This window comes from Pipistrellus hanaki, assembly GCF_964339955.1.
Source record: "Pipistrellus hanaki genome assembly, chromosome: 8".
NCBI classification, from domain to species: Eukaryota; Metazoa; Chordata; class Mammalia; order Chiroptera; family Vespertilionidae; genus Pipistrellus; species Pipistrellus hanaki.
Genome location: NC_140510.1, coordinates 85,354,464 through 85,378,032, shown reverse-complemented (window position 1 = coordinate 85,378,032; position 23,569 = coordinate 85,354,464). Strand labels below are relative to the sequence as shown.

Here is a 23,569-nt window from a genome sequence, read left to right as displayed (position 1 = left end):
TTTTTAATGTATGTTATTTACAAATTTATACTATCCTAACCATTTTTGTGTGACAAAGGAGATTTGCTTGTTTATACATATTTTTAAATATTTTAAATCTTGTCTATTTTTTTCTATAATTTCTCCTAACATTTGTTAATTTGTGTTTGTAGGAATCTGTTTTAATTGCTCTTGAAAACCTGTTGACAACTTGTTACGGATCACTACCTAGTACAAATTCTTATGAAAATAATAAAACAGATGTTTCTTCAGCTGACATGGTTGTTAGTAAAAAAGCAGAAACAGATGTGCTTTTTAATAAGGCGGGATCATCTGGAAGTAATTGTCCAAATGTTGATACTTTGAGCATTTCTTTTCAAAATGATGAACCTGGAGAAAACATTAACGGTTGTTTAAATCATGTACACGTTCGTGACCATTATAATGACCATTTTATTAGTGAAAATTCTAACATTGATAACACTGAAAATACATTTCTGGAGATCCCAATGGGTAATTTATCAAGTGAGGACACCCAGAAGGAATATACTGAAACTGGTTTTGTAGGTTCTGTTAAGCACGCCCCGTCAGAAAATGGCACTGTAGCTGGGAGTGGGGAAAATGAGAAAGAAGCAGTTCCTGTGGAGTCTTTGGAAATTTGTGCAGATAGCTGGAGCAGGGGAAATGCACTCAAAAATCCCATGGGAGAAAACATTGAACCTGTGAAGATTTTAGTGCCTCAAGAAAGCTCAGCATGTCAAGTAAGTGAGAAAAATAACCCCAGCTCTGAACAAAAGAATCTCAGTGAAGGCTCCTGTAACAAAAAGTCAAATGTGGTGGATAACAAATCAGGACAGCTTACAGCTTATGACTTAATTAGCAGCCGCGTAATCAAGAAACCCATGTCAGCAAGTGCCCTTTTTGTTCAAGATTGTCGTGGTCAGTTTCTCACAGAAAATTCTAAGACCAGTTTGGAGGAAGCAACAAGACAAATTGAAGAACTGTGGGAGACACTAAGTGAAGAGGAAAAACTGAAGTAAGTTTCCAGAGCTTACATGTGACCTGAATGTTGAAATATTTCCATCCACTGGGTTAAAATTTTTTTAACTTCTTATTTATGGAAAAGCAGAATGGAAAATGCCTTTTGAGTTGGCTAGAGTACCTTTTTTTTGGCTAGAGTATCACTTTTTTTGTTAGAAAATTATAGTTTTATTATCGCTGACCTGCTCTTCAGCCTTTCTCAGCCATTTCCCTCCCACCTTCCCTTCCTCTTTCCTTCCTTAAATTAGGGAATACATGTTGAGAGCATTCTGTGTACAAGGCTCTATGTACTTGGCTAGTCACTTCAAATACAGTCATAAGTAAACATTTTCCACTTCTCAATGGTGTAGCCTAGGGAGGGAGACAGTTTAAAAATAATAATCACAGAATATAAGTTGTTTTAATCTTTACTGTTTAAAGTATTACAGATATCCCCTTTTTTCCCTCCATTGACCCCTCCCCTAAAATTCCCCCCCCCCCCACTTAAAAAATATAGGGAATTATTAAAACATTTAGCAGTTGGTCTTAATCTCATCTGTGGGACAGGAACTGCTTCCGTGAATAGAAATGAATCAGAAAGATGTAGGGAATTTCCTAGAGAGAAGGAACAGCATGTAAGAGGCCCAGAAACTAGAAACGATGTTATTCTGGAACTGAAGGGTGTCTTCTCTGAGAGGAGTTGAATTATGGGGATGTGATGAAGAAAGATGGAGAACGGCAGGCCAGGTCACAAAAGGGTTCCGTAAGCCATAACAGAGCTTGGGAAAGAACTTGAATCAGGGGTTTCTGCTGAGAACGTAGGACAGGCTGGAACAGGAGGACTCTGTCTTTCAGCTCTTCCTTTCTGGCTCTCGTGCCCTGCCTCCCCCTTGAGTCCTCTCCTCGGGGGATTAGAAACCAGATGTTGGCAGGTGACTGCCACTGGGCTCTCAGTCAATTGATGTTAGCGCGAACTTTGATTTGCAGTGGGTACGAACAATTCTACTAAAAATAGCTAAGAATAAGAATGGGGGCGTTATTGAAAATGGTAAAGAGACTTTGTAGCTACATGTAATTTTTAGTCATTAACACATCATTTTAATTGATTACTGGTCAAATCAGAATTATAACTTTTCCATTCTAGTTAATAAATCCCTTAACGACATTAAGTCATAGTTAGCAGATATTTTTACTTAACCTTCACTTAATATTCCTTTGGACATAACTTTTTATATTTCCCAAGAAACTCATGAAATTGATTTCTTGAGTAAATAAAAAGAGTACCATATGTGAAAATTTGCGCTTTATAATTAATTACAAATGGTGACCTTCATCTTGAATTTATTTTCCACCATACAGGAAATCTTGAATTGGGATGTCCATGAGCTAAAAATACTTAATTGTAGTAATATTGAAAATAAATTAATCATGTGTTTTATATTGCTAATCCAGAAGTTCGGGTTCTAAGTAGAAATGAGAGAAAATAATGTAAAAAGTTATGAATATGATGTGGGGACTCACCAAAAGAGGCATTTTTTGCCCGGTTTACAGAGAAACAAGAGCTTTTTGCATTCTCCTCCAGATAACAGTTCTTTATTTAACAAACAAGTGCTAAGTGCCAACTAAAAACATGCTGTGGTCTCTTGTCTCTTAATTTCACTTTAACATTTAATATAGCTCTCCCACTAACAGCATTTTTATTTTCTGACACAGATCTATTCATATTTCTCCTTAAAAACGTTTTATGCATATTACCTCCAATGGAATTCAGTCTGTCTGTTACATTTCTTAAAACAAGAGATAACATTTTCTAGACTCAGTTTTAAAACTGAATTAAAAAAATAAATTAGCAAGGTTGCTTAAATAATTATTAACCATTAGTCAAATTGTGTTCCCTTTTCATTATGTGTATTGATAGAAAATAGTAGTATCAGCCCTGACAGGTTTGGCTTAATGGATAGAGCATCAGCCTGCGGACTGAAGGGTCCTAGCTTCGATTCCGGTCAAGGGCATGTACCTTGGTTGCAGGCACATCCCCAGTGGGCAGCTGATCGATGTTTCTCTCTCATTGATGTTTCTAACTCTCTCCCCTCCTCTCTGTAAAAAAGGCTACATTGATTCGAGCACGCGTGATACATGTAAAGCTCTTACGCCAATCACATGCACGTGTTTCGATCTGTCATTGTCGATTGTGAATTTGGTTGACACTTCTATTTAGAGAAAGGACGACTAGTGATATTAAAACATTTGTTCTCATTTCCTTCCAATGTGCACAAATTTCATGCATCAGGCCCCTAGTTTTTTATAAAATTTATTTCAGATGGTTAAAGTATTTCTGATTATGAACTCATTAATTCTCCTTATCTATTCATAGATATGAAGAGAGGGCTACTAAAGACTTGGAACGATACAATAGGCAAATCAAGAGAGCCATTGAACAGGAGCCACAAACCTCACTGCAAGATGGCAGAAAAAAAATGAAGCCCACAAGCTCATGGAGCTTGGCGCAGAAGCACAAATTGAAAACGTCATTATCTAATCAGCCAAAACTTGATGAGCTTTTCCAGTCCCAGATTGAAAAAAAAAAGAATCAAACCATTAAAACAGTTCAAATTCACTTTTCTATGGAAAACTTTAAAAAAAATGTAGAGAAACATAAATTTGAACTAGAAGAAAAGGACGAACTTTGCTTAATCCACAATCTCAAATTTCCTGATGCATGGCTAATTACATCCAAAACAGAGGTAATGTTGTTAAATCCATACAGAGTGGAAGAAGCCCTGCTATTTAAAAGACTTCTTGAGAATCATAAACTTCCTGCAGAACCGTTGGAAAAACCAATTATATTAACAGAGAGGTATGGTGAAGTAATATAATATTTTTTACTCTAAAAACATTTATTAATCCATACTAGATTAGAAATTGGAGGTAAAAAGTTTAAAGTGTTTCCTAATAGGGAAAAGTGTTTATTTAAAGAAATGTTTTAAAAACTTTATTTCTTATCTCCAGTGGAAGTAATTGCTTTTAAGTAAATAATTTTAAAATATTCTGCGTAGTTCTGCAATTAATAAATATGAAGCTTAATTCTCCTCTTGTACATTAGTGACTTACCTAGGGTAATTTTGAAGTGAGGTTGCCATGATTCTTCTTTGTTGTGTGCTGTTAAACATTTAAAGAATATACTGAAATAGAATTGTACAATGAATACCTTTATCAACAATTTTCAAGATTTTGCCACCTTTACTCTGTTTGCCCATGTATGTATATATATGCATATTTTCTTTCCTTTGCTAAAGTATTTTAGAACAATTCCCACCCATATGTCTTTCAGTATCTCTCTCTCAAAAATGGCTATTTTCTTAGCTAACCACAGTGCCTTTGTCATAACTTACACAATAATAGTTCCTTGGAATTGTTCCTCATTGTCTCAAAATGTCTTTCCTATAGCTTTAAAATTTTCAGTTTGTATCTAGTCCACGACCAACCGTTACATTTTGGTATGCTCACAAATCTATCTTAATAGCACCATTAGCTTTTTATAATACCCACACTTGTCATTGGAATGTCTGGTTTTGATTTGTCTCTTTGCTTCTATGAGATGGCAGTCAACTTGTTTTTCCCTGTCCTGTATTTCAGTGGAGGTTAGCTCAGGAGGATTGAATGGATTTAGATTCCACTTTCTGATGAGACTGCTTCATAGACAGTGCCACGTGCTTTATATTTCACCCCATCAAAGGCACTTATCACTGGGCCAGCAGATGACAGCCTGATCTTCCACCTTAGGTTCCTATCAGCCTTCCATCTAATGTTTCATCCATTGGTTATTATTTTGGAACTAATTTTATTGTAGATTTGATTTGATTTTTTAAAATATGTTTTTATGCATTTCAAGAGAGGAAGAGAGAGGGGGAGAGAGAGAGAAACATCAATGATAAGAGAATCATTGATCAGCTGCCTTCTGTATTCCCCCCGTTGGGGATCAAGCCCACAACCCAGGCATGTGCCCTTAACCAGAATCGAACCTGGGACCCTTCAGTCCTCCGGCCAATGCTCCATCCACTTAGCCAAACCAGCTAGGGCTATTATAGATTTTAAAACAGGGAGTTCCTTTTTTACATCCTTTATGAGCAAATTATTTTCTGTAAAAATGAATAACTAATAACATTAATATTTCCCTTTTTTATAGTTAATATTTCTTTTTTGTGTGGCCCAGGTAGAAGAGAATCACAGGTGCATCAAAGGAGATAAAACATGAAACGGAAAGACAATTAGGGTTTGTTCCCAGGACATATCTGCAGATAATTCTTTCAGACTTCTAAAAATAAATAAAAATTACTTGTAAAATATATTAAAACCTTTGTGTTAAAGACCCTGTCACCAGAAGGTGGGGAAAAATGGGACAGAAAAACATTTGTTAAAGCTATCTTTTATAATTAAGGCTACAATAATCACATTAACTAAAATCCAGCATCTCTCATAGTATAGATTGACTTAGGACTGTCAAAAGAAGCATCAGAAAAAGAATTAATGCAGCCTTAAGCTGGATTAAAACAGTTCAAATATCTGATACTTTTATTTCCTTAAAAAGAGCTAGGGTGTATCTGGAGTTTTCTGAAATGTGATGTCCCCTTTACAGTTAGTAATGTAAGTTTTTCAGAACTGAGCTATGGACGGGGTAATTTTGGATTGGCTCAGTTTTCTCACTGGAATCCTCCTGAGGGTTGTGTAGCGTCTCTGAAGGGAGCAATTTAGAGAGCTGTAAGCAAAGCAGGAGCTCAACCGCGGCTAATGCTTATTGAGCACCTACATATGGAAGAGCTTTTCTAAGCCCTTTGCTTGCATGATCTTCATACCTGATGAGAGAGAGGGCCTGTCATTATCTGTATTTATAGGTGGAGAGGCTGAGCCATAGAACTGGTAAGTCACTTACCGAGGCTCACGTGGCTAATGCATGGTTGGATCCAGACAGGAACCATAGAGCCTGCACCATTTGCTGCTGTGCCGCATCATCACCACCACTGGCTCAGACTGCCTTTCTGGGTGTAGCCAGTTTTCACTCTGCATCTGCTGTCACGGCCATGGGGTCCTTTACCTTTCAGAGATGATAGGCAAAAACATCATCTCTTCACTTACTTTCTCTGCGGTCCAGGTTGTAATGAAGAAACAGCTGCTTAAAACCTGTACACAAACAACAGAGCCCTGCACACCTAAGACCGTGTCCGTCACCTGCTGGGCGCTCACACACTCAGTGGCTGAATGGGAAACGTGCCCTTCACACGCCCGCCCAGCACACACTTTGTTGAGGCACATGTTGGAGCACTGTGAGCCCGTAACCCACGTGAACGGCGAGCTTGTGCCCTAGCAGATCTCCGGCTACCTCACAGTTTTGCTCACCGCCTATCCTATGCCATCCGTACGCCACTGTTGGCAAACATGCCATGCCTGAAGGAAGCTCTCCCAGGCTCCGAATTACCGCATTATAAGCTCCTGGAAGAAGATGTATATGCTTATCTTTTTACTATTGACTAACAACTGGAAATTATGGAGGCTGTACCACTTGAATAGCTTGGCAATATATTATGTGTCTGTCTAAAGGTATAAATGCATTTATAGGTATAGTTTTCATTTGTATTATATTGAGGGAGCACACTTGTTTATTTTACATTTTATTTATAACATCGTAGAAGATAGAAACTGCCTTTTATATATATTATTCCTCCTATATGTTGTATGTGGTAGGTCTTCTATAAAATATTAACAGAAATGTAAAAAAATAAACTTCCTTACAGGGTTACTGATACCTTTGTATTTTGGTTACTAATAACACTTTTTAAAAGGCCCTTAGATTAACTATTTACCATAAAATTTTTAATTTTATTTTACATACTTAATAAGTTAAAGGACAGTTATTTCTTTTTCAGTCTTTTTAATGGATCTCATTATTTAGAGATTTTATATAAAATGACAGCAGGTGACCAGAGCTACAGTGGATCAACTTACCTGTCCGATCCTCGTCTTACAGCAAATGGTTTCAAGATAAAATTGATACCAGGTATGATGTGGTTTAATATTTCCTGACTTGGAAAAATAAATCTTGTTCCAGGAGACACATTTGGGTTTCATAATTTAGAGGTATCATGGTGTATTTTTGTCTCACTAAAAGTACATCAGCCACGTAAAAACAGTCATATTTCAGACATGTCACATCAGTCTGAAATAAGCAAGTTTGGTATCTCTTTCATTCTGTTGGCTTGAGTTTGCATTTCCATAGCTAGTCAAGTAGTTTCAGTTTTTGCCGTTCTTTGTCACAATATTCAAATGCCTGCTTTAACTAGTTATTAAATGCTCGTTTAGATGATAAAGCAGAGGTAAATCTGTAGCTCCTGGAGCAGCATAACAAAAACGGGCCCGTTCTTTTTCTTAAATCATGCCCTCTTACTATTAGAGCAGATGATTTGATCCCTGGCTTTGCTAAGAAGACTGTGATAGCACTGTTGGTTGGTGTGGAAATTCACTGGGTGGGGAGAAAAAGGCCCCTCTGGCTAGGAGACTTCAGTTTTTCCTGGCTGGCCCTTTCTCCGTTCTTTCCGTTTCCGGCTTCACTGCCTTCTGTCCTGGCTTCCTACCCCGGCTTCACCGCCTTCTGTCCTGGCACCAGCGGTCACAAAGGCACCACCAAGAGGGATGATGCTGTTCCTTCCTCCACCCACTCCTAAACTTGTGACCAAAGTGTAGAAAAACAAAGTTCAACCAAAACAGTGTTGACGATTTTTAAAGGAATGTTTTATTGAGATCTCAAAAGAAAATAAGTGGAAACAATGTACAAAACCATGAAATTGGGTATAAACTGAAAATACTTTGGTGTTCTAAACTTTAATTTTACTTGGCTTTTTCAGTTTTAAGGATACCTACCTAAACTTCTTACCTCCTCACTGCCTTGTCTTGGATAGTTAGATTTGGAGTAAAGAGTGTCTAAATTTCAACTCTGCCATTTAAACATTGTTTATGGAAAAGTGAGTTAGCCTAGATATTTCTTCATCAATATCAACTAGTAATTATTGAATATTCTTAATATTAAATGTATTAATTTATTGTTCTAATAGCCCTATGAAGCTCTATTGCTGTCCCCGTTTTATAGGTGGTAAAATCAAAGCATAGAGAAGTTAAGTTTGCTTAAAGGTTCACAGAGGTAGAACCAGGATTTGAACCCATGTAATCTACCTTTTGGAGCCTGGTCTTAATGAATTTGTTCTATTGCCTCCCTGTTAAAATTGAGATACTTAGATCATGAAGTAGTGAGCAGCTAGCCAAAGCACTTACAGATACGGTCAGCATAGCATGCAGCAGTGGAATGCTAGGTGTTCAGATACTCTCCTTTCTTCCCATCCTTTTGCACTCCTCTTTGGCCTGAACTGACAGTCATTTCTTTTAGCCCTTCTAGAAATCTTCTTCAGGACCCTGGCACATTTTTAATTGATTTGCAGTGTGAAACAAGGTGTGTGTGTGTGTGTGTGTGTGTGTGTGTGTGTAGCAAGACATTTTTTCTTGACTTAATTCTACTTTACTAATTACTTCTTTGGTGTTGGTGGCTGGTGCCATTTTTTTCTTGAAAGATGTCATCACAGCAATTTTTTAAAAACAAATTTAGAGTAACTGCTCTATTCCAAGAGCGTGTTTATTTTTGAGCTACCAGTGAGTTTCTGACAGATGCTGTCAGCTCTTAGCTTGAAGATAGTGTTTTTTAAAGTCTGACTGAATGCCAGTGCTTTTTGCATGGTACCTAAGGTGTAAAAATCACTAAGACGGTCATCTGCAAACTGACTTGATTAGTTTGGAATTAACAGATTACCATGAGCATATCTTGTCAATAACAGATCAAATTAAAAACCTTCACATTTTCTTTCTTAAATTTTTGGTTATTTTTCTTCATTAATTTTTATGCCATGTGTTTCTTAAAGCCCATTTCTTTTTCTTTTAGTGAGAGTTTTGTTGTATTGGACTTAATTTCGGATCAACAATTTGCCAGTTTTTAGAAAATATCATTGGATATAGGCAATGAAAGATAGGAAGAATACTTCTGACTCTGAGGGAAAAGATTCTGAATGTGACCCTAAAAACTTTGCTTATCAATAGCATAGTTTTTTGTTCTGCATCAGTAAGAATTCCATATTTTAGGAAGTGAAAACTTGTCAAACCACTTATTAATCTGAAGTATTTTCTTTGAAAATTGGGAAGCATTTCACAGAATTTTATAGAAATGTCTCAAAAGTTTATAGTGACATGGTTCCAGATATCTTAGTTTTTTCTATCTGAATTTTGCAAGCACAGAGATTAAAATAGTGCTCGATTTCCTCATCTGTTGCCAAATGCTTTTTACCCATGTCCACAAGTAATTCTCTGAAATGTGTACAGTTTTTCAGGGCAAATATAGTCGGCATTAGGCTTTTCAATCAATTCACGTTAGTAACAAGTCTCTTGACTGATATTTTTGTGAATTTCCATATCTGTGTATATGTAAGATGTGAACTAGAATATTCTATCTCCTCTTTGCCTGTCTAACTCCTGTCTCAAGTCCTACTTAAGTTCCCCTGGTTGCTCAAACTCTCATTTTGTCTCCATTCACTGAGTCGGTATTGGATCACCTACTGGCTGATCTTACTTGTTCCTATTCTCGTTGTCAGTAGCTTCCCAGGCAGAGCAGTAGGGTGCCTACTCTGTTCAGTGTGCCACTAATGCACCTGCCGTCACATCACACAACTGGTCCAAGTGAGAACAGGCTAGGGATAGGATCATCGCCATGTCAGAGTCCGAAGCTCTTCAAGCTACATCACTCTTTTTTTGTCCATCCATTTATAGCTCATTTATACCACTTTCCAGCTTTGGACTCTCATTTTCTTTACTTCAAAGTAACATTCTATGGACTTCAATATTAAGAATATTGTCACACAGATAAAGCCAAAGAAAACAATTCTGCTATTTTCCAAAATCATAACATGCATTCCAATGCAAAATTTGATGCTTTGGAGTGAATATATGCTATTATGAATATTTTACCTAGTTTTATATTCAATGATATAGCTGGGTTTTAGTTTTATTTTAATCATTAAATTATTTAGAATAGCTTAAATAATACATAACATGTCAATTTTACATATTATCCTAATAAAATATATTGAATAACCATTAGCATTTCATTTCCTCAAATTACTAATCTATAATAATAAAAGCACAATATACTAATTAGATCAGATGTCCTTTCAGACGAAGCCGGGGCTGCAAGGGAAGCCCGGGTCCCAGATGCCTGCTGGTGGCCGGGGAAGGAAGGCCTACTCTGGCACGGATTTCGTGCCTGGCGCCTCTACTATATTCATAAGCTACTCACTATGGTGGTAACCATTTTGCAACATGTATATCAAATGAGTACTTGGTATACCTTAAACTTATATAATGTTACGTCAGTTACATTTCAATAAAGCTGGAAAAGAAAATTGCTATGTATTAATAATCATTGAAATAAGCCATGCCTTTAAGTTAGGTATTAAACCAATAGGCTTGAACTTGAACAGCAGCAGTCGTGAAAACACTTAGAGCAGTTTTTGTTTTAATAAACATGGGACTCCATTTTCTCTCTAAAGAAGGAAATCTTCTAAACAAATGCATGGAACAGAACAGCAGTCATTGGGATTAAATGATACAAAGCTCATGTGGTTTCTACAAACACTGACTTACTGGAAATGTGAAATCCTATGGGAATTATTATTTGTTTTCCCAACTAAGGAACAGAACTTTGTCCTGACTGTAGTGCATTCTATGAAGGTTCACTAAATACTCAAACAGTGGTTTTGTTTTTAATAGATATTTTCTGGAATATAATTCAAACACAACTAAACTAATGATAAATATGGTATTTTTTGGTGTTTTTTTTCTTTTAGGAGTTTCCATTGCTGAAAACTACTTAGAAATAGAGGGAATGGCTAACTGTCTTCCATTCTATGGCGTGATGGATTTAAAAGAAATTCTTAATGCTATTGTCAACAAAAATGCAAAAGAAGTTTATGAATGTAGACCTCGCAAAGTGATAAGTTATTTAGAGGTATGCATTATTCAATTATGTAGATTGGCTAAGGTTTTAAGATACTTAACTATTCCTTAATAAAATGATAAATGGTTTCGGAATAGTAAAGTTTCTGTAAGGTTTATTATTGTTTTCAAGAGGGAGATACTATTAAAAAAAGAAAACTCCTTTAAAATAGCTGGCTGTGGTATAATGTGATGGATTCTTACTATAACATTATTCCTTGAGTACATATTGAGGAAGAGCCATATGCATGAGACTTTTGTAGTGAAGTTCTTTTTGTTGTGTTGTTTTTGGTTGTTTTTTTTTTTTTTTTTAGAAGGGATTCAAAATTGTTCCATCTTAATACCAAATACTTGTGTAAAAAGAACTACAATGTGATTTTCAAGAGCAAAAAAGGAGAAAGAAAATGAAAGGGGTAGATTATTAAGTAAATGGAAATTATAATTTTCTAGCACAAATGAGATATGCAGCAGAGGGCTAAAAATAAATTCAAAAGTAATAGAGGTAAAGGGTGGGAAAGGGGAGACATCTACAATACTAGCAACAATAAAGAGTGCGTTGTGAGAGAGGATGGAGGAGGATTATAGGCTTTTCAATGTCCACGTTTAACAGTGGTGGGCGGAAAATAGTAATTGTCTACTTGAGCCTTTATCCCTCAAGGTTGACTGGTATTATTTTTAAAGTGAACCTTATCTTTAGTAAAATTTATTTTCTCCCTTTTAAAAAAATGAGCTGTTTTTGTTTTAGACATTAATCCTGGTGTGCATTCTGAGGGTCAGGCTTCCTCAGCAGGGAAGTCCACTTTATCTTTCTTAAAGATGGTCTTCGTGGCTTTCTGTGAGCCCTCCAGGAGCTCTGTCTGGCGGACTTTCCCAGCCCGGACAGGGCAATTTAACACGGCCGGTTTCGAGGGATGGAGTTGTGGGTCATGTTTGTGTATGGAAGAACTTTTTGGGAAGAAGTAAGATTTCAGAAATAATGGAAGAAAGTGTTTGGGATTAGACACAAATATTTTTACTGCTATTATACCTACCATTATATTAAGGTAATATTGGGTGTGATTCTTAAAGGAAGATTCTAGGGTAAAATAGAACTCCTATCAGAACCACACCACAGGAATGCTTCATTTAAGGTCAGGTTGAATTAGGTGAAACAGAGAAAGATAGGACAGTAAAAGGAAACCAAGGGGAGGGGGTTCAAGGGAAGAAAGAATATTAGAATTACATTCTTTGTAGGGTAATGGTTGCTGGAAGACCATTAGGTGTGGCTGCTGAATGGAAGTGATAGCCTTAAGAGAGCCACAGTGGCTGAAACCGGTTTGGCTCAGTGGTAGAGTGTCGGTCTGTGGACTGAAAGGTCCCAGGTTCGATTCCGGTCAAAGGCATGTACCTTGGTTGCAGGCACATTCCCAGTAAGGGGTGTGCAAGAGGCAACTGGTCGATGTTTCTCTCTCATCGACGTTTCTAGCTCTCTATCTCTCTCGCTTCCTCTCAGTAAAAATTCAATAAAATATATTTAAAAAAGAGAGAGAGAGAGCCACAATGGAAGACGGGGATGGAAGATGTTAGTCAGGGGTGGAAACTGGGGGCGGCACGCCCCATGTGTGAAAGGAAGAGAAGAGGTGTTAGCATGTTTGCATTGAATTTGGTAGAAAACATTGACTACAAAAGGTTGGAGAGTAGATGTTCTAGAAGAGGCAGGAAGGAAGATGCAACATGATATGAACTTGAAGAAGGAGAAACCGTTCTCTGAACCGGGAGCAGAAGAGGGCAGGGAACGTGAATGTAAATGGTTTGAGGTAAACTTGAGAGAAGTCATGTATGATTCATGTGGTAAAGGACTGGGAGAGTTGTCTGCTGCGGGTGAAGGGGCTGGAGAGGCGCTGGGGATCTGGGAATAGAGAAAAGATAAGACAATTGGAGCTGTTGGCACTCTGTGAGAAGGTTGATGAGAGAAGAGGACGATTTTCAGGCGGCGTTGGGGCTCCTAAGAGCGGACTTTGGTGTTGGATCCAGCCAGGAGTTCAGTTCTTGTCTAGCAGTGCTTGGCAGGGTTTGTCCGAACGTGGAGGAGCAGCATGGCTGGTGGGAGAACAAGAGAGGGTGTTAGGATTTAAGATCTTCGAAGTACAATTTTTTAAATCTTAAAAGAAGCCAGCTTTACTAATACCATTCTATCCCCACACTCTCAGTCTTCACTGTCTCAGAAAACAGCATTCCATACCCGAAATGGGACATGGTCCTTAGCTCTGCATCCCTCATAGCCAGTTCATCAGGCAGTCTTGACCACCTCCAGCTCATGCCAGGAGTTTTCACACCTCCCTCTGTGTCCACTCCCGTCACCTGGTCACTCTCCGTAGGACTGCAGTGATCGCCTCCGGCCATGCACACAGCAGCCAGGTGCCGCTTAGAGAAGCGATGTCCGGCTCTTGCTTACAACCCTCTGGTTATTGCCCTGTGCGTTCTGGTGAAAACCCAAATTGCTCTTAAAGGATGATGTGCCCCTGGCTTCCCTCCCTTTCTTGCTCCTCGCTCCCCTTTGGTAATGAGGCTGCGCTTACTCGGGTCACTTGATTCTTTCTGTTCCTCTGCCCAAATGCTTTTCTTTACCCATGATACATGCATCCTGGTTCCTTGTTTGAATTGAAGCTTAAGTGTCGGCTCACCTCAAGAAAGCTTTCCCTAACCACACAATTTTTATCATGTTTAAGGTGACCAGACGTCCCGCTTTCGGCGGGACAGTCCTGATTTTTAATTTGGGTATAGATGTTCCAGAAGAGGCAGGAAGGAAGATGCCCCGCATCCCGAGGTGTTTTAAAAAAAGTCCCGATTTTTGGAAAGATTCTTATACTAAATCTTTTGGACTTTTCTTAAACACCGTGGGACAAATGGTTAAAAATCGAGACTGTCCCGCCAAAAGCAGGACGTCTGGTCACCTTAATCATGTTGCTCAGTTTAATTTGTACATATTACTGCAGTTTTCTTTGTCTTTTCTCTGTTTTTTGTTTTTTTGAACTAGAATGTAAATTTCACAAGAGCCAGGATCTTGTTTGTCTTGCTCTCTGCTGTATTCCTATAACCTACAAAAATGACTAGCATGTAATTGGTGTTTAGTAAATATCTGTTGAGCAAATGAATAATAAAAAAGAATATAATCAAGATCTATCTTCCTTCTTGGCAGGAGTAACATATTTCTGCTTCCAGGTGTATCGCAGTAAAAATGTCTGGCTCTCTCTCCACAGGGAGAAGCGGTGCGTCTATCTAGACAGTTACCCATGTACTTACCAAAGGAGGACATCCAAGACATCATCCACAGAATGAAGCAGCAATTTGGAGATGAGATTAAAGGGTGTGTTCATGGTCGCCCATTTTTTCATCATTTAACTCATCTTCCAGAAGCTACGTGATTAAACCATATTTAAAAAAATTAGTTACTGTTGAAATTGATTTGGTCATAAATAATACAAATCAGTGTTTGAACTATCTGAACAGTGTTCATTGGTTCACTTATTATAAGTGAAGATTTACTGGCTTGTTTATATATTGAAAAATGTTTTAAACTGTAGAAAACTTAAATAAACTAATATAGACTATTCATTTTATTTTGAAGAACCAGCCTTTATAATAATTGGTTGTAAGCAACAAAATTGAAAATCCATATATTCTTGGGTGGTTGACTAACTAGGTGCTGTGAAGTGAACTGTGTCTCCCAAGTTAATAGATTGTAGTCCTACCCCCATGTGATGTGTCTGAAGAGGTAACTAGGTTAGAGGAGGTCCTAAGTGGGGCATTATTGCCCTTAGAGGAGAGCTGGCTTGTTCTCCCTTTCTCCCTCCCGGCACCCTGCCCCTAATGTGAGGTATGGAGAGAAGGTGGCCTTCGTCAGAAACCCGTCATACTGTACCTTGATCTTGAACTTTTGGCCTCCAGAACTCAGAATAGCTGTAGTTTAAGGCACTAGTCTATAGTATTTGTTAAGACTGAGCTGACTAAGATACTGGCTCAGCCCTATGCAGAGAGAAATCATACTGACTCAGCCGGCATATCTGACAAGTGTCCATCCTTGCTCAAAGGCTGGTGAGACAGGAAGTGGGACAAAGTGAGAAAATGAAGAGGAAGAAAAAAGATAACTAAACTTCTGCCATTTACCTCTCTTATATGGACATTATGGGTTTGGGGGTTAAAATTTGTCAGAGGGCATGGGAAGTTCTATTTAAAAAATATTTTTTTTATTGATTTCAGGGGAAGTGAAAGGGAGAGAAAGAGAAATATCAATGATGAAAGAATCACTGATTGGCTGACTCCTGCACACCTGCCACTGGGAATCGAGCCCACAACCCAGGCATCTGCCCTTGACCAGAATCAAACCTGGGATCTTACAGTCAATCCACAGGCCAAGGATCTATTCACTGAGCCAAACCAGCTAGGGCAAGATCTACATTTTTAACAGAATGTTTAAGTTAAGATTATTTGTTCCTCATATCTCCTTTCAAAAAACAGGTCCCACAATGCATCAAAATACTTCATTTATAAAAAATTGAAATATGATTTCCAATGAAAATGTTTGTTGTATGAAGTAAAATATACTGTGGGATATAGTATCTCCACACTCACACCACCTCCCATATTTCTCAAGGAGAATTTTTTAATTCCCAAGACCCTTGAGTTACATAAGAGGTGCAATTGTGATACCTGGAATTCTCCCTGTAGCCAGGCCTTTCTCCTGTCAACGCTGCCTTGTTTTCCAGAACCCAAATACTGTTTCTCCTCATTAGCCACTTTAAAAATTGGGGTTCTTCTCAGACCTTTCTGGGAGAAATATTTTTTAATTTCTGAGTAAATTGAGAAAAGCTCATGGAGATACAGGGATGATGAAATTCGCATCATTACATTTGTACTGGCCCTAAGCGAAATTTTGGGCTCATTTTCTAGCTGAATCGGTGTGTGACTGTTTAAGATATCCTACAACAGTCTCTGGGGTGAATAAATAAACAATCTCTCTTTCCAGTTCTGGATTCTGCCAATCAGGTTAGCAGTAATGAGAGCAGGTATTTGCCACCTGTTTGCTGGGAACATGGTGGATTACTTTGCATGATCTCATTTGATCTTCACAGCAAATTTAGGATTGTAGGAACTGTCAGAACTCAAATTCTTTACCACTGTTATCTACCTGCAATGAGAATAAGCCCTAAAGAGTCATTAGGGTCAACGTAAGTGGGAAAAGTGAGAGTGTAAAGGACTCCTAATGCCATTCTTGGGGATGTTAGATCAACTCCGGGCTACAACGTTTGTTTCTAAGTGGGGTCTGGGGTAGTAGCAGTGGGCAGGATCAGGGCCAGTTTAGTTTTTTAAACATTTAATTCTTCATCTCTAAAATGAAGATGTTGAATTTGACCCCCATGTACACAATTGTAAGATTCGTAAAGTTCCTTTTTTGTTGTGAATATTTATTAGGAATGGAATGACCTCTTTTCAGGTAATTAACCACTACATTACTTACCATATTTAAATGCTCCTGAGCTAGCCCACTTTTTTCCATAAAATCTTTTAAATGAATAAAAGGAAAAGTAGATTTCTTCTATCCTACGCCATTGAACTTGCAGTCACTATAACAAACCCACTCTCGGCACTTTAGTGGAATACTCATTCCTTTGCCTAGTCAGCGCTATTTAGTGCGTGTCACACTCAGTGCTGAACACAACACAGAGAAGACATCCCTGGCCCTCCAGAGGACAAGAACTTGCGGTGTGAGATGATATGGGGACATGTATATATTGTGGGAGCATAAAGGGCTATCCACTCCCACTGGAAGAAATTGATGGGAGAAACTGGAAGAAAGGAAAGGGGGGAGGGGGTGTTTTAGCCAGAGGGAACAGCAGTTGCCAGCTCATTGGTGAGCGCAAGGACTTCTGTATTACTAGATCTGAGTAAATGAAGAGGGGATTAGAGTGATAGGCAGTGCCTTGATCATAAAGGTTCTCATAAGCCTCTAAGGATTGGGGAAATCTTATCCTAAGGATTGTGAAAACCATTAGGGGTGTGTGTGTGTGAAATATATTTTTATTGACTTCAGAGAGGAGGGAGAGAAACATCAATGATGAAAAAGAATCACTGCAACCCAGGCATGTGCCCTGACCAGGAATTGAACCATGACCTCTTGGTTCCTGGATCGACACTTAACCACTGAGCCATAGTGACTGGCAAAACCATTAAAGTTTGAATCAAGAACGTACACAATAAGGTTCAGAACACTTTAGCCAAATATAAGAGCAAGTGAGTAGGCTAAATGAGAACTCAGACAACGTGTGATCTGAGTGAAAGGCTCTGTGGCAACAATGTATCTGACAGTGCCCGCAGTGTACACTCTAGATTCTCTGGGACGATGCCATAATAGAACCAAACTGGTTTCTCCTTGTTCTGTTAACTTGTGGTGCTAACAGATTACTGGAACAATGGAAGGTTATTTGCCATTCCTTTGTGTACTAAGAAGTCCGTATGATTTCAGCCGGTCCTGAATTCTTTGCAGACTATGAAAACCACGCAATATCTTTTTAAGAGCTGATTGAATCTGGTGTTTACATTTTACTCTAGTCTGGATCTGAGGCCTTTTGGAAACCAACCTCAAGTTTCTATTTGTCCCTTAAATGAAAGATCTTTATAAAGGATTTATATATTCAAATATATATTTTTTTAGGTAGCATTTATGTCTAGATGCTTAAGACAAAGGAATGGCTGAAAAATTTAGACATCTTTAATGTTGAACTTACTTGATTGTTAAGAACTTTCTCACAGGCATTTTAATTATGTTCTGTAATTTAGATCATAAAAATGACAAGAAGAAAAGGCAAGAAATTGTGAATGGATTGATCATATTTTTGGAAGAAAATGGTATGTTTTCAAAAGTTAATTTATTATTTAATTTAGAAGGGCATCTTTATTTTTAAGTTTTACTTTATCTAGAGACATTGGTCAATTATAGCAAATTAACTTGCAAGACAGTGTTGCTATTCTGCCCAAAAATACAGTAGGTCCCCAAGTTACAATGGTTCAGCTTGGCATTTTTCGACTATCCATGATGCAAAACCAATACATATTCAGTAGAAACTACTTTCAAATTTTTTACCTTTTCCTGGGCTAGTGGTAGGCGGTGTGCTGTATGATACTCTCATGATGTGGGCAGCAGCAGTGAGCCACGGCTCCCTCTCAGGCACATGATCATGTTGGTAAACAACGGATACTTTACAGTGTACTATGCAACCAGCAGTTTTTAGTTTGTGTTCTGACAACATTTAAGGTAGATAAGGTTGAGCTATGGTGTTCGGGAGGTTAGGTTTATTAAGTGCACATTTGACTTCGGATATTTTTTTTTAATTTTTTTATTAAATTATTATCTGTGTACATATTTTAACATTGCCCCCCCCCCCATACATACCCTCCCTCCCCAGAGTTTTGTGTCCATTGGTTGTACTTATATGCATGTATACAAGTTGACCTCGGATATTTTCAATTGGTGATGGGTTTATCCAAATGTAACCGTAATGTAAGTCAAGGAGCATCTATGTATTATAAGTAATTCACTGATAATGATAGCAAAAAAAAAAAAAAAAAAAATCCATGTGCTTTTACATGTAAATAGCTAAATGTATATAAGGTACTTATTATCTACTTGGGAGTTTGCAATTTTTGGGGCCTTTTCTCCTTAGCTTCCCAAATCACATAAAAATCTGTTATAGATCAAACATTTTTCCACATAGATAGTGATGATCCTTGATGTTCCAGATAAAAACAACATTTCCTCTCTACATATGCAGTTTCCAACTTGTCAAGGGTATTATAGGAGCCATCAAGTTTTAGCTATTTTCACAATTAAAACCAAAGTCTTTCTCTGTTCCAAAAATTGGAAGAAGAGTACTGCATGTTTTCTGGGTTTCTCCAAATGACAATTTTGAGGATAGTCTGTGTATACTGGTATATGGGTATGGCCTACGGCAGCACTTCTCAAACTAGCATGTCTATGAATCTCCTGGGTATCTTGTAAAAATACTTGGGAATTCAGTAGGGCTGGGTTAGGGCCTGGTATTTTGCATTTCTAACAAGTTCTCAGGAGGTGCTAATACTACAGGTTTAGGAATACACTTGTGTTAACAAGTGGGTACACAATCCATTGGCCAAATGCTAGGCTCTTGAGGTAGAATACAAATACATTTTTAACTCAAACATATACTAAAATTTAATCAGAACGTGAGTCTGTTTATGGTTCTCCACTTTGGAAAGTTAGACTTGGCTTTTCCCCAGGCATTTTAATTATGTTCTGTAATTTAGATCATAAAAATGAATGACAAGAAGAAACAGGCTTTTCTTATGGGACATCATTCTTTTTTTAAGAAGTTGGGTTTATATATTCTCAGCAATGTTGCTGAGGTAGCTGGCTCCAAAATAGCACGATTATAGTCACCGTCTTATCCACACATTCCTGCATCGAGAGCTGGAGTCTCTCCATTCACTGTCTTCAGTCTGGGCTAGTTCATGACTACTTTGGCCTTCAGGTTATAACAAGTGAGTCTACCTGCCTCCCAAGGCAAAGTCACAGAAGCCTGGCAGCTTGCCTCTGACTACGCTGAAACAGTTTCTTCGGGTAAGTCAGTTACCTCATAAGAAGTCAATCTAGCCTGGCTGGTGTGGCTCAGTTGTTGAGTGTCGACCTTTGAACCAAGAGGTCACAGTTCAATTCCCAGTCAGGGCCCATGCCCAGGTTGTGGGCTCGAATCCCAGTGTTGGGTGTGCAGGAGGCAGCCTATCAATGATATTCTCATATTCTTATATTTTCTCTCTCTCCCCCCCCCCTCCCTCTCTTTCCCTCCCTCCCTCCCTCCCTCCCTCCCTCCCTCCCTCTCCCTCCCTCCCTCCCTCCCTCCCTCTCTCTCTCTCTCTCTCTCTCTCTCTCTCTTCCTTTCTGAAATCAGTAGAAAAAAAAGCCATTCTACCTTGTGCCTGCCAGTCTATATGGAAGTACACAAAGCAAGATGAAGGGCCATGTGGAAAAAGAGATGCTTGACTACTTGGTTCCCTGTTGTTCAGCCATATTAGCCCAGGTACCAGATATGGAGTGGTAATACAAATTAAAATTTAGAATTAAATGTAAAATATTATTAAATATTAAAAATATCTCATTACTGAATCAGTTAAGAGAACAACACTGGTAAAAAAAAAAAAAAGGGTGGGGGATGACTTTGAAAGAAAAATAAAAATGACTATACACTATTTCCAAAAAGAATTTTAAGTGGGTTATAATTAAAGACCAAATAAATGAGATTAAAAACCATTAGCATAAAGAAAATATTCAAATTAAATACTAAAGAAAAGAGAAAGTGGAAAGACATAGAGAAGACAAAAAGGAAGCACTGTGAGCGGAAAGCTGCCCCGGAGGTGATAGGAAGGGAGCTCAGGGTTGGAGGGACCTGCGCTGTTCCATCACCACGTGAGCTGAGTATTTTTATTTCTACTCACTCATGCTGTTTAGGACTCTGCAATAATCATTATCACAGTATTTTGTTTTTCAGGACAATAAAGTAACTAGTCCTATTCCCTAGTGCTCATGTCTAAGCACTCATTTAGTGCTTAGTAGACTTTGTATTACATTTCTTATGTGTAATTTTATTACCTCTGTTAACTTTTTAAAAATATATTTTATTGATATTTAGAGAGAGAGGAAGGGAGAGGGAGAGAGAAAGAGAAAGATTGATGTGAGAGCACAACACCCATTTGCTTCCTCCTGCACAGCACCTACCAGGACCAAGCCCACTACCCAGGCAACACTTATATCTGACAAAATAGAACTCAGAGTGAAGGCCATAACAAGAGATAAGGAAGGCCACTTCATAATACTAAAGGGATTGATACAACAAGAGGAGATAACTCTGGTAAACATATATGCACCCAATGCAGGAGCTCCAAATACTACATTTAAAAAATAAACTTATGGGAGAGATCAACAGCAATACAATCATAGGGGACTTTAATACCCTACTGATATATCCTCTAGACCAGTGTTTCCCAACCTTCTCTCATGATGAGAATCACCTGGTGGAGTTGTTAAAACACAGATTCCTGAATCGCAACTAAGAAGTGCTAAACTAGAATTTTTGGGAACATATAGGTAAAATTGTATACTTAGCTAGTGCTCTAACACAGATGTTATATACAGAGCACTAAGTTAGGTATGCAATTTTACCTATATGTTCTCAAAAATTCTAGTTTAGCACTTTCTTAGTTGGGATTCAGGAATCTGTTTTAACAACTCCACCAGGTGATTCTCATCATGAGAGAAGATTGGGAAACACTGCTCTAGACCAGTGTTTCCCAAACTTCTCTCATGATGAGGATCACCTGGTGGAGTTGTTAAAATACAGATTCCTGAATCCCAACTAAGAAGTGCTAAACTAGAATTTTTGGGAACAAATCCAAAACCTATGGGTCACAGTGAAAGCAGGCCTGAGAGGGAAGTTCATAGCATTACAGGCCTAACTAAAAAAACAAGAAAAACTGATAATAAATTATCTAATTCTACAACTTGAAGAATTAAAAAGAGAGCAACAAGAAAAGCCCAGAGTGAACAGAAGGAAGGAGATAATAAATGGTGTTGGGAAAATTGGACAGATATATACAAAAAAAAATGAAACTAGACCAGCAACTTATACCATAATAAACTCAAAATAGATAAAGGACTTAAAGGTAAGACAGGAAATCATAAAATCTTAGAAGAACCCATAGGCTGCAAAATAGAAGACATTTGTTGTAGCAATATCTTTACCAATACAGCTTCTAGGGCAATGGAATCTAAGGAGAAAATAAACAAAATACATCAAAATAAAAAGCTTCTGCACAGTGAGAGAAACTATCAACAAAACAAGAAAGCCCACTGCATGGGAGAACATATTTGCCAATGTTATCTCCAATAAGGGTTTAATCTCCAAAATGTATAGGGAACTCATACAACTTAACAAAAGGAAGATAAACAGTCCAAAAAATGGACAAAGGTCATAAATAGACACTTTTTTAAAGAAGACATAAGGAAGGCCAAGAGACATGAAAACATGCTCCAAGTCACTAATCATCCAAGAGGTGCAAATCAAAATGACAATGCAGTGCCATCTCACACCTGTCAGAATGGCTATCGTCATCAAATCAACAAACAACAAGTGCTGGAGAGGATACGGAGAAAACGGAACCCTTGTGCACTGCTGGTGGAAATGCAGACTGGTGAAACCACTGTGGAGTGTATGGTGGTTCCTCAAAAAAGTAAAAATGGAACTTCCATTTGTTCCACTTCTAGGAATATATCCCAAGAAAACAGAAGCACCAATCAGAAAGAACATATGCACCCCTATGTTCATACACAATTCATAGCTAAGATTTGGAAGTAGCCTAAGTGCCCATCAGCAGACAAATGGATTAGAAAACTACCGTACATGTACACAATGGAATACTACGCTGCTGTAAAAAAAAAAAAAAAAAGGAATTATTACATTTGCAACAGCATGGATGGAATTGGAGAGCATTATGTTAAGCGAAATAAGCCAATCAGAGAAAGATAAATATCACATGATCTCACTCATTTGTGGATTATAATGAGCAACATAAACTAATGAACACTAATAGAATCAGAGTCATAGAAGCATCGAATAGACTGCCCAACCCATGAGGGTAGGCAGAGAGTGAGGGGGTAAGAGATCAACCAGGGGACTTGTATGTATGCACATGAGCATAGACAATGGACACTGATGGGGGGGGGGGGGGCGGTGAGGGCATTTGCTAGGGAGTTGGGGGCAGCTGGGGAGAAGTCAATGGGGGGAAAAGGAGACTTGTGTAATACTTTAAACAATAAAGAATTTTTTAAAAAAAAAAACTTAAACAGCAAACTAATAGAATTTTCATTGACCTTAATTCATTTCCAAAAGACTGGAAAAACTATTGTAACAAAAAGACCTGACTCAGGACACTTTACTACAAAGCCTTAGAGTATTTAAGTGTAAAATCATCTATACCTGGGCTTACAAGGAAAAGGAACTGCTGAGGGAAGATTTCAATGCTTTGTATAATCTTAAGCAAAATGTTCACACTTTCCATGTTTTTTCTTAGGTGTATTATATCTCAAAATATAGACATAGTCAAGGACTCTAAATGTATGTTAGAGAACCTTTTTTTCTAAAGCTATGACAAATATATTTACCTTAGAAAAAGAAAAGAAATTCTTTGGACTTCTTTGATATTCTCCCTTAACTTTCCCTCTCTAAGTTTTATATATTAAAAGTAAGTATAATGGCCAAATTAAATATTTCAATAATATGCTAATATTCCTCTCTCTTTTTTTCACTCCTTTTCACTACTAATATTTTGTAGTAGTCTTAGCATGTCACTGTTTAATTTATAAAATTTAAAAATTAGTTATTCCGGTTTATTAAATTACTAGAATATGGTTAGCTTTTTAAATTCA

General features: G+C 37.9%; 1 protein-coding gene across 14 annotated transcripts in view; it reads left to right on the top strand.

The window, feature by feature from the left end:
• The window catches only part of PMS1 (PMS1 homolog 1, mismatch repair system component), a 65,653-nt gene extending 42,809 nt beyond the window's left edge, over nucleotides 1-22,844 (top strand). For 3 of the 14 annotated variants that reach the window (XM_084892433.1, XM_084892443.1, XM_084892437.1), the window contains 6 exons: nucleotides 153-1,015; nucleotides 3,374-3,856; nucleotides 6,906-7,051; nucleotides 10,932-11,092; nucleotides 14,319-14,425; nucleotides 15,319-17,349. In XM_084892433.1, coding sequence (XP_084748559.1) covers nucleotides 153-1,015; nucleotides 3,374-3,856; nucleotides 6,906-7,051; nucleotides 10,932-11,092; nucleotides 14,319-14,425; nucleotides 15,319-15,523 — 1,965 coding nt within the window. In that variant the 3' untranslated portion in view covers nucleotides 15,524-17,349. Of the gene's footprint in view, nucleotides 1-152; nucleotides 1,016-3,373; nucleotides 3,857-5,212; nucleotides 6,877-6,905; nucleotides 7,052-10,931; nucleotides 11,093-14,318; nucleotides 14,674-15,318; nucleotides 17,350-17,895; nucleotides 17,965-19,398; nucleotides 19,829-22,748 lie in introns of those variants that run through there. The other 11 variants (XM_084892439.1, XM_084892431.1, XM_084892434.1 and 8 more) reach the window with 9 other exon arrangements.
• Nucleotides 22,845-23,569: the final 725 nt, after the last annotated feature.